At 43.5% G+C, this 12,073-nt stretch overlaps 1 protein-coding gene across 4 annotated transcripts in view; it reads right to left on the bottom strand.

Annotated features, from left to right (window-relative positions):
* The window catches only part of KLF7 (Kruppel like factor 7), a 79,328-nt gene extending 67,592 nt beyond the window's left edge, over nt 1-11,736 (bottom strand). For 3 of the 4 annotated variants that reach the window (XM_036238040.1, XM_036238042.1, XM_036238043.1), the window contains exon 1: nt 11,173-11,736. In XM_036238040.1, the coding sequence (XP_036093933.1) occupies nt 11,173-11,274 (102 nt within the window). In that variant the 5' untranslated portion in view covers nt 11,275-11,736. The remainder of the gene's footprint in view (nt 1-11,172) is intronic. The other variant, XM_036238041.1, reaches the window with a different exon arrangement.
* Nucleotides 11,737-12,073: the final 337 nt, after the last annotated feature.

Below are 12,073 nucleotides of genomic sequence, written 5' to 3'. Positions count from 1 at the left end.
CAGAGGCCAATTCAGAAGCACCCTACTTTATCACAGAAAGAATATTCCTTGTGTATGTGAATGCTTCCATTATGTCTTATTTGAAGGGGGAAATGAAATAAAAATCCTATCTGAGATATTTATAGATCTCATAAAACCTGATTCACTCTCAGAAGCTGCTATAAGCTCAGTCATCAGGTAAGGAAGAAATGACAGGTGTAGTAACCAGCCCTGTACTATGCTATATGTCTAATTCTGGCTCTTAAAAAAAAAAATTATCATATACTGGAAAAACTTAAGAGAAGTGAGTCGTAAGTAAGACTGGAAAGGGAACAGATTGGATATTTGGATGAGTAGGCCATGCAGATTCCAAGGTTGTCAAACTAGGGCCAGTTTCTGGGGGCAACGGGTATTGCTAGTCTTTCCCCATTTCTGAGTCCCAGTGACTTCATGAGAGCATCTCCTGTGCATGGATAAAGGAATACCATGTCCGACGCTCACACTCCCTTGCCCTACCTTCCATTTTTCACCTTCTCTTAGATACTTCAGGATCCCTGAGATCTTAGAGAGACAAATGAAACTATTTAGAAAAGGAGCACCGAAGGGAAGAGCAGTTGAAAGTGGAGGATGAAAGAGCATTTGTGGAGTCAATATTACATGGCAGACGCTGGACCAGAGAGCCAACATGACTGCCCTTATGTAGCATTTTTAACTCCATTCCACAGGTGACGGAATGAGACTCAAGAGACATTACGTGGCTTTCTCAAGGTCGTTTCCAAGCCTCCAAGTAATTTGATGACTACAAAATATGGTGACCTTAAGGAGAGCTAGCATAGTCCAGTCTTTTTACCAATGAGCTATTGCGACCCATATAGACTCACTGGCTGCCAAGCCATGAACTTGGACTTCTGCCTTGGTGTCTCCTACCTAACTGGGAGTCAGTATAAATGGGAAAATTCAGAGTGTTGAGCCAACTGCCTGTGGTTGGGTCCTGGCTCAACCACTTTCAAGTTGGGTGACTATAAGCAAGCCATTTAAAACCTCTAACCTCAAATTTCCATCTGTACAATGGGGATAAGCAGAATATGTAACACACAGGGTAGTTGTGAGAACTGAATGAAATGCTGCATATAAAGTACTCAATGATACCACCACTACGAAGTATTTGACATACATTAGATATTATTATGATGCTTATTATGATGACAGGAAGAATAGCCAAGTAAAAAGGGGGAGGAGAAAAGTGTGTTCTACCACTGGTTTTGTAACTCATTTGCTTTGCAGCCACATTACGACAACTTGCTTAATTTTCCCACCTCTAAAAGGGAAATTCTGTAATATCTGCCTGTTCTTTAGTTACAGAAAGAATGTGCCAATGAAAGAGACTGTGAGCAAAACATCCCAAGCCCTTGAGAACAAAAGCTCAATACAGATGTTTGTTAGACTTTTACAAGCAAACAAGCAAATCCCCATCACAGAGGAAATCATCTCTTGGTCCATATTAAAAAAACCAAGAGCCATGATACAGAAAGGCAAATGCACAGGTGAGGGCTGAACAAGCCCAGAACACAGTAGAGAAGACAGTGACACCATCTGACATTGAGCAGCATCTCAAGTAGCTCACAGGATAATCAGTTCTGCATAGGGGTCTCTTTCACTGTCACATGCAGGAACTGTGCTCTATTAACAGAGTCTATGGTGACCAAACGAACCAACAACAAAAGCTCAAAAGGTAAGGGTAGGGGGAATCTATTTCCACTCCTTTGTACGCTGAGCAAAATTGCCTTTCCAAAAATAAGAGCCATCACTATGACCACTCCATTGAATTCCTGCTAAGTCTGCTCTGGAAGGTGAGTATGAGGGCGGGGTCAGGAGCAGGAGCGGGCAGGCACTCCCTTCCAGAGCAACTGCTGCACGGCTAATTGCCATTTTCACAGCTGGGTTGAGCTTTCCAAAAGGCATCCTTCAACCCTAAGCTCTAAGCTCCTCTCATGATGTTCTTTCTTGCCAACCATACCCCCATCAAAGACAGTTTACAGATGAAAGGATGTAGCTATAGTACATACATTTTTGCAAACATCGCAGTTTGAAATAGAGGCATTTCTAAGGCTTCTTTGTGAAGATCACCACATGCCCACGGTCATTACCACAAGAGCTAAGCCTTCCACAGACAGGGAGGTAGCCTCCTTGCCTGAATGTCCTCAGTGGCAATTCTTCCACAGTTTATTTTTGCTCCTCTTACTAGAAACATGGGTCCTTTGAAATTCCTTATAAACAGAATCTACTTCCAAACAGTGAGGTCAGTTATAAATACGAAAAGCCACCACCTATCTGGCATCATCCGACAGATGTTCATGCATGCATCCATCTCTTTAAAACCACAGAACAGGCTTAGCTAAGTGAGTGGAAAACCATGGTCAAGGGCCTTCCGAGAATGAATTATTTGAAGCATGGCATGGCTGGAGTTTAAAGCCCAATACCACAAAGGTGCCAGAAACGGAATTTGACCAGGTTAAGCAAACCTGAAGTGGGTCATAGGAAATGTGAGCCAAATGGGACTGCATTAGACACTTCACAGTGAGGGAAAGCAAAGGGGAAGGATGAAAGAACACTTGGGCAGTCACTATTAGCCAATGAGCTAGATGAAGTGCATCTACCAGCACTGGCTTGGTTTATTTAAACCTCTGCTACTCCCAGGTTCAAGTTATACAAGAAATGAACTATTTCCAAATAAGGAGTAGGTGCCTGTAACTCTGAAAGATCTGATATTAACCTTCTATAGATTAATGATTCAAAGCCTTGGCTGCATATTGGAATCACCTAGAAGCTTTCGAAATCACTGATGCCTGGGTTCCACCCAACGGGATACTGATTTAATTGGTGCACCCACAGCTGAAAACCACTGCTACAGACATAGGCCAATTTTAAGTCAAGTCATATGATAATCCCCAAATATCCACTGAATGTCTACTGTGTACAAGGCTAAGAACCTGAGAAGTTAGATTAAAAGTTTATCGAAATTATAACCGAGGCATCAACTCTACTCTAAACAATATGACCTAACTGGAAGAATAAGGCAACAGGAAAAAAGAAAAAGAAAAAATTAAAAAGAGAGCTATACTGTAAGACAAAACCGAAGATCACCATGAGGAAGTAAAAAGTTCTACACAAGAATGAAGTAATAGCAATTACTGTTGGGCGAGGGCAAGGAAGGGAGTTTCCTGGAAGATGTGGCAACCATGTGAAAGTTAAAGGGTGGGTAGAATAGGGACAAAGAGAATCAGCAGAGAGGGAGGAAGAAGGAAAAGGCTGACAGAAATGACATAAATAAATACAGAAGCAGGAAAAGCACAGTCATCCATTTAGATGGCATTTATACATGAAAGGGAGAAACTTGTAACTATTGCCTAAACCTAGTCTTGGAACATCTTGACTCTTAGAAGTTTGACCTCATCTTATGTGCACTAGGGAGCCACTGACAGTTTGAAAACATGGTGATGGAAGCAGAAAGTCAATCCAAGGGAAGTGACAGAGGCTGCCTTGGGACAATGGTGGAGGAAGCAACAGGTTGGAGCCAAACCAATGGGATTTTTCAAATGATTAGATTCAAGAGAAAGAGAGGAGCCAAAGATGACTGGAGTTTAAAACCTAGGTCACAGAGACAAAGGCCATATCAATGAAAGAAATAGGAAAGCCAGGAAGAGGAAGAAAGAAGCTGACACGTTTAAACTTTGGGCGCATTCAGCTGAAGTGATCGTGGGACAGCCCCAAACGCCTGTAATATTTTCAGTCCCATGTTTCCAGCTCAAAAATGTGGGCCTGAAACGCAGGAAAACATCTGGAGTTGGAAATGTAGATCAGCTTTGAGGAAATAAAGTAGCCTCCACCTGGGAAGGAAATTTCAGTTTCTAAGATCTTAGAGGTAAAACAGATCTTTGAGATGATTTCCAACAAAGAGTTTGCACTATCATAACTACCGGAGATGGGGCAGAAGAGGGCAAAAATTCACTGGGCAAAGGAGTGAGGAGCAATCCCATGTTTCCTTCCCTCACTAGGGAGATGGTGGAAATTAGGCCTGCCTCATCCTCCAGACCCAAAAGGATTTTGTAAAAACCTCACAGAAGCTGCCTTTCTTCTGAACTGGCACATGATGCTGTTACAGCTTCATGCAGTCCCTTTGCTGGCAAGGTGTCAGAGACAAAGTCATTTCGCATTCGACGCTTTCTGCATGAAACCCCAGTTCTAGCATCCACCCGAATCCCCACTGCACCGCCCCCCCTTGACTCCCCCTCCATCTGTTATTATTTAAGTGACTCTGTGTGTGTGTGTGTGTGTGTGTGTGTGTGTGTGTGCGCATGTGTGTATAAAAATAAATAATTGGGGGGCTTTTTTTTTTTCAGGAGAGTACCTTTTCCAAGGTACCACACATTATTAAAAGTGGAAAAGCGATTGTTACATACATACATAGGCCTTCTCTAAGATATTCACTTAGGGTCCAGAGAATTCTAAAATTCCAGGTACTAGTAAAAAGGGGGATTTTCTTGCCTCCCTTTAAGGGGAGAGTGGGAGAAGGGGGGCGGGGAGGAAAGAATGAGATGTAGCTCAAAGTATATTCAGAATAGCGTGATGAAAAGCATGCGAACTGGTCTGGGCATCCAAAACTGTCCTGGGCCCTGGAACCACCACTGGTGATAACAACAGCTGTGTGACCTTGGAAGGTTCAATGTCTCATCTGGCTTTAACGATCATGTGGTACAACCTTAGGGTTTCGGAGTTGAGAAAACCAAGGCCTTTTTAAGATGTGAAATTCTAAAATTCTATGTTCCTAGCTTAGGTATAAGGCCTGGGGCCTGAATTTCAATGTGACTCTAAGGAAATGTCAATAAACCCATATTCAGAAATAGACATTGCATATGGCTCTACATTAATTATTTTAATTACCGCTAATCATTTCCGAATGACACAGACATGGATGCTGTTTCCTGGCCATTACGGACATGTGTATTCACACTGTATACTCATTTGTCCTAAAAGGGCTATCAGCCCCCAAAATACCATTAGCTAAAAGCACAACAGAATTTGGCAAATCTCAAGCATGTTTTATAAACAAAGTTGTAATAAAGTGCATAAATACAGATCACAGGCACAGGTCAGTAAGTGTTCAAAAACTCAGAGGGCTTAAAATCTCAATTTTGGGAAACAATTGTGTTCTAATTTTGTATTGCTTAATTTTGAACATGCTTACTCTTCCCCACTGGAGTAGAGTTCATAGAGGGCAGAATCTAAATCCAGTTCAACTTTGCATCATCCAAAACAGTATTTTGCACATAACTAGAATATAATCCAAATATGAAATATTTCCCATATTTTAATATAAACAAAGAAAATACCACAAGGTGTGACTGACTACATATCTACCAGCTAAATCAGGAATGGTTTCATTATGAAATCAAAAGTCACACACCTCAAGCAGGCTGATACCGTATGTCAAGGCTGCCACTGCTCAGCTATAACATGTACCCATCACACAACTGGTGGATAGGGGAGCTGAAAGCAGCTCTGTTTGAGAGAGGAATAGCCGTAATACACCTACCAGGACCTCGTTCTCAGGGTCACACCAAAATACCAAGTGAGGAAAACAAAAAGTACTCAAGGCAGTAGAAATAATTCTCCAAATCAGCAGCAGAAAATAAAGGCAAAGTAGGGGAAGAGCAAGATCACGACCAATCTTAGGTAAAAGCATGTCCTATTAACAGACATATTTTTACTTCGGGGACTCAAAGTAAATTGAATAAAGATGCTTTATCTGTGGATGTTTTAAGATGACACACAATGTAACTGAGCAGAGGAATGTTTCTTAATTTGTTCATATTACAGGTAACATTAATGATTACATACTGTAACTTGTTCAACTGACTTCAATACCATCAGTAGTTGAAGAGTTTTCTAATCACTGTACTTGGTAAAATCAGGCAATTGGGGTAAAAATGTTTCCACCTGTTTATGCTAACTAAACAAGCACTCAATTGATTTGGGAACACAGAGGGATTTATTTGTAGAGGTTAAATCTCCACTCTTCACCCTTCTGGCACCACTCAGGTTAAGTTGGGGAGCTGTCCTAAACTTTCAGCAAATCCCAATTCCAACGTACACACTAACTGATAGAACTGAGTGAACCAGAATCACAGAGGCACCGGGTCTCTGCATTCGCCAGCCTCGGGTTCCAGCAAACTGCAGACATAAGGGGCATCGACTAATCAGTCTGGTCAGCTCTCCTATCAACATGAGTTAGTTGGAACTGGCCAAACTGTATTCTTCTTTTCCCAATAGGCACTGAGTGATTAAAGAAGACTGTAATGCCTTCTTGCGCTCAAAATTTAAAATACAGGAATTCTCTAAAGGGAGAAGAATTTGAATATTTGTAAGAGAATGGCTACTAAAAGCCCCATTAGGACCCTCTCTAAACACTTCCCATTTAAATGGAGAGGCAAACAGCCCCCACTGACATTTATATTTAGAATGGGCTGGGAGAGAGGAAGAGCCCACATTTGAAGGCTGAAGGTCTCTGACATAACCGTACATAAATCATTTCAGGGTGAGGCTGTCACAGTGCATCTTCTGCTCTGCCCTTTAAATGGATTGGACCCCAACACTGCATTCTCCTCAGAGTAGGGAGTGGGGGTGGGAGTTTCATGGAGAACAAAGAAGTCACCACTTCCTTTATCCCACTAAAGACAGATGTAGTAAAAATATCTGCATTGTAACATTCAACTACTTTAAAATACCGAACTGCAAACAAGTAGACTGAATGATCAGGTTTGAAAACCCCTTAATCTACACAAAGATGTATCTATTGAAAAAAAAATGGAAATGAATCTATTAAAGAAAGGCTAAATGTGTGATTGATTGCCTTCACATGTGCTTTCATTTATAAAGCTACATTTATTCAGTGATTGCATTCTTATAAAGAAAATCTGGATAACAGGGGCAGTTCTAATTTTTTTCGTCTACCAAATCACTGTTTCAAATAAAAATAATAATAATAAGACTTATGGTAACTGAAGAGCACACAATTCACATTTTAAAAAAAAATGCCAGCTATTTTATCCTTTCAGTGTGGTTAGCAAGGCTCCTTTGTGTCTACAAATTTCCCTGGGTGGTGCTGTTGCCAAGAAATTCTAATTCATGACAAGGTTTTCTGCAAACTGGGGACAGAGGCAAACCTGCGGATGTGGGGACCCTACAGTTTGCTTTGTCTTTCTGGCTGAGACAGCACCTGGCTGGTCCAGCCTATAGAAGGCAGTGCAAAGGCAAGACTGCCATACGGAGGGAGAAGCAATGCAGCTCGCAGATCAAACCCCATCCCTTGCACCATGAGGCTGTTCTTGGAAGGCAATCATTTTTGTAGGTTGGCCCCTAGAGATGGCTCATACCAAGGGCCATTGTAAAAGTGTTTCAGGGTGTCTGAAACCAAGATGAAATTGCAGTGTTATGGGGATGCTTTAGTTCTTACAGTAGCCAAGTATGCCATTAGTTTAAAACAATGGGGAAATGGAGGAGGAGGGAGGAATGTTCTATGATTTATTTATTTGTTTCCAGTAGCAGTGGAAAATTTTCTCTGAGCAAAAGGAAGGCCTGCAACTGACCCCATCTGCCAATTATGAATCAGCATTAACAACAAGCATAATTCCATAAGAGTTTTCAAGTAAACATACCATCTTCTCAATGGCATGAAGCACAGCTAAGTGCAAATAAGACAGAACATCGCTACTTAACCTGCACTTACGGAATAGCAGGCCGAGTATTAAGAATATATACAAATTCTAAAAGTCTTTGTAGCTTCCTGAAGAAAAACAACCAGGAATAGTATATCAAATCCTTTTTATTTTCCAAGTCAGTAGTCGATCCAGAAAAATCATGATTTATATTTGTAACAAAACTCATGAATGTTTCTTCCTTTATCCATCATGAAATGGTACCCTGTAAGCTACTCCAGCTTCTCTCCTACCTTTGACTTTTTCCTATTTTTACTCAGACAGCTCTTGGAAAATTTCCTGCAAGTTTCCAAAAAGCTTAAGGCTGGTAGCCTTAAGACTTGTGCGTCAGCTGAATTCCATAAAATAATAGACCACATAAGCACAGTGTAATTTACAGTTATGTGACAGGCAGAGATGTTACTTGGGCCAAGTGCTTGAGTATGCAGTCAGAGCCCAGGAATGGAGGGCAGTTAATATAGGATATCCATCTAGATTTTAACATTACACCAGCGATGATTTTCACAGTTGGAGCTGTATGTGGATAAGACATCACTGCTTGAAAACCCAATGTCAAAATGATGACCCCCGTGACAGGAGGGCCATCACAGCATCAGTGACTATTAAGCGGGACAATTATCTCAGACCATACATTTAAAACAAAATCCTCGAATAGTCCATCCTCGATTTTCAAATGCACAGATGATTTTGGATTTATCATCCAAGCCACTCTTCTTCTACAAATGAAATCAGATTATCGGAATCTCTGTATTTTGCTCATCTCCTCAAGGACAGGTACACTGTTCACTCTCAGAAGAACATCTAATAATTGCTCCTTATTTGACCTCTAAAATCTGATTACTCCAGAGCATGAGGAAACTTCCTCCTGCCTGGGGTTCTTTGTAGCAACCTTCTTGAGCCTTTTTGAGCAAAGGAGTCTCAAAATTTCACCATCTGATGGTCGATGTGGAACCAACAGTCGCATGTAACCATCCCCCCTCCTTACATTCAGAAGGGGGGGCAGGGAGATGAAGGAAGGAAAAGATAGAGGTTGGAGGTTTTGCCATCAGTATGAACTCAGAGTCAGAGTCACCTTTATATAGAGCAGTCGTGACTACAGATTCCACAGCAGAAAGCTCCTTGGAGTGATCTCTTATTTTTATTTTGGAGTGCTTCCCCACAAGTTATGTTTCAGTAGGGACTATGTGCATGCCCCTGAAATAGCTTGGCAAAGCATTTTAAGGTGAAGGTAGTTGGCAGTTGCAGAGAGCTAAGGCAAGAAATAAGGAGGGAGGTGCAGGGGGGTGAAAATTCCTTTGCCTGCAGATAGAAACTAAGCTAGAGGTTCCTTGAAAGGGGTGAGATGGAGGAGGGAGGGAGGAGGGGAGAAGGAAAAGCTGAGAAAGCTTCTGAGGAAACAATAGATCTAATACACCCCTAAATCATCAAACCAGTAATGTTTCTTTGCAGATCTAGACTTTCTCCTGGATGGTCTAACCAGATCTAGAAAAGCAGGTTTCCTCCGGAGAGGCCTTCCCCAAAAGCAGGCTTTACTACTGTGCAAACTTGAACCAAAACAAAGTTGTGTGATTCATCAGGAGGGAACGTTGTAACAAATAAAGCCAACTTTCTTCTCTCCAACCCCCCTTAATAGTTAGTCACAAACAAGAGCTGCCTTAGGCAGGCTGAGTAAAATCAACAGATTCCCTTCCCTAACCTGTCTAGACAGTTGTTAATACCCAACCATTCGACACCAGTGGGCTGACAGTGTGAAATGAAGGCTATTTCAGAAAATGAAATTCTGGCAACATTTCAGTTTAATTAGCATGTGAAATAAAAGGAGGAAAAAGATCTAGTGAGACCCTTCATAGGACAGTCTTGCCAAAGATGGGGGTATGGGGGAGGAAGCGCTGAAGAAATGCCTTATCCTAAAATCAAAGGTATCAGCCAGCATCTTTGGGCAGAAATGTATATGTGGATACACAGACACCTGGAGGAAAACTCGCAGCCTCTAATCAGGGTAGAGCAGCAACTAGTAACAATGGTACAGTCAGAGGATCAGCTTTGCCACTCTGATGGTTATACCAAAAGCCAAACCTTACTCGCGAAAGCAGCAACTGTTACATCCGAGCCTCAAGCTGGCAAATCTCGCTTTGGATCCCGGCAGAGGAAATTTAGCCGTTCATTAGCCTTAACAAGCTGCTGTCACGGAGCAGAGAAGTTACATGAGCAGCCACACACCAAGCCTCTCACAGCCCTCCCCAAGGGCAAGCGGGTATCTCCAAGATGGACTGTGCAAGTTCACACTTTTGATGGGCAAATATGGACTGTTTTCTTGGACTTTCCTTGGTGCACACTGTAGAATTTTTAAAGAACATTCATGTCCCTCCACCTCCCACCCACCATCTTTCCTGCAGAATGTCCCCTCAGCAGCTCCTAATCCTTGCTGACAAAACCACTATTTCCACAGCAGATCTAGCACTTTCCACTGACCAGCACTTTCTTTATTCCCCTTGACAAAGCCCAATGAACTTGTCACCAGCCCCACTTTGCCCCCACTGGGACAGCTAGCCAACTTGGCATTGGTGCCCTTCAGCATCCTAGGAGTTTCTTAACTAGTCCTCTAAGACAAAGTCAGAGGCATGGAAGCACACATCACCCTTTGTCAGAGATTGTGCTATCTAACTGGAGAGGGACCCAAAAAAGAGAAAGAGAGAGAGAGAGAGAAACAAGGACACACATGGAGGGTGTTTTCTTTCTGGAAGCAGTGCATTGGGGAAACGTACAATGCATGGTCAGCATTAGGTAGATACATCTTCCCGTCCTCCTCCTAGATATCCTTGAGTATCTTTTGTCACTGGGCTCCTCTCGCTGCTGTCCACCTTCAAATCTCAAAATCAAGTTCCTATTCTTTATTGACATTTGCTAATTACTGGGAAAACACTCTGCTTTGCTCCTGCTCCCCCCCGCCCCCCCTCACCCTCCTGCATCTGACGGGTCGTCAGCACCAGTTGAAAGAGATGAACCTGATTTAAGGTACCAAGTAGGTAGAGCTCGTGCATCTAAGGACGCGGTATTCTGTCAGCGATGGCTCGTAAAGCCCCAAACCACCTTCTCACTCTGCTCTTCCGAACCCCAGAAGTTAGGCAGGTCTCTGCTGGGGGACAGTGAGCCCGACAACGTGTGCGCAAGGATGTGTGTTGGTTACTGAAACGCAGGCAGCTCGACCAGCTGCTCAGCTCGGCACACTAAGGGGTTAGGGGGTGGGTGGAGAGGTAAACGCAGATGACTGTTTCCGAAAACATTTTAAACAACAAACAGCCAAAAAGGGGGGAAAAAATAAAACAAACAAAATTTTCAAACCCGAAGCCCACACCAACGCAGCCCCTGCGTCTCCGCCGCCACCACACGATTTACACAAGTAATTTAAATCATTCACCTGCTGCCAGGTCTCCTCCAGGGATGGCAAAGCTGAGAAGTAGCCGGTGTCGTGGACAAGTTGTAGCTCCTGGAATATACTATAACTAGCCAACACGTCCATGCTGCTGCTGCCGGGCAAAACGGGAGGAGAAACCCTCCCCCGAACACAGTTGGGTCTGTTTGTTTGTCAGTCTGTCTGGCTCACCCCCCAAGAAGGCAGACATCCAGTGGCCCTTTTGTTTTGTTTTGTTTCAGTCAACTAAAAAGGAAAAAAAAAAAATCAATGCAGGAGAGAGGGAGAGAGGAGGTGAGAGAGAAGAGAGTGAGTGGGGTGGATGGAGAGAGGCATCCAGCGTGTACAATGCAGACGGCTGCCAGGAAAAGGGGACTTCTCCACGGGAGTAACAATTCCCTTCCAGGGCTCTAATCACTCCAGCTCGTGGATCAGGAAGGGGGATGCAAACTCACTGACACGAAGCTGCCATCTATTTCTGCAGCGCTGTTCGCTCCTAATGCAATCTTTGCTCTTTATTTTGGGAGGTTGCATTTTTTTTTTTCTCTCGCGATCGCTTCTCTCCCCCCCCCCCTTTCCTCTCCCTCCCCACCTCCACCCATCCTTGGTAGTTTGTAGCCTCTTCCCCCCTCCTCCTTTTCTCCTCCTCCTGCTCTTCCCCCTCCCCAAACTCCCTCCCTCCGCCCGACTCTCCGCGCAGCCGTGGGATCTCGGAGGAGGGCGTCCATTAAGCCGCGTGTGACCATGTAAGGTAAACAGGGGGCTCATGAAGTCACTGAGGACCAATGGGGAGCACAGAGCAGGGCCCAGGGCGGGGCTTCGGCCTGGCGGCGAGCGCGGATTGGCGCACTGTGGATCTCCCTGCTGCCTTACAAGGCGGTGCGAGGCGAGCTATTTTTAGAGAGCT

The sequence above is a fragment of the Rousettus aegyptiacus genome, unplaced genomic scaffold (genome assembly GCF_014176215.1).
Source record: "Rousettus aegyptiacus isolate mRouAeg1 unplaced genomic scaffold, mRouAeg1.p scaffold_m13_p_2, whole genome shotgun sequence".
Classification (NCBI taxonomy): Eukaryota; Metazoa; Chordata; class Mammalia; order Chiroptera; family Pteropodidae; genus Rousettus; species Rousettus aegyptiacus.
Note: the sequence above shows the minus strand (reverse complement) of the source record. Positions and strands in the feature narration are given on the sequence as shown.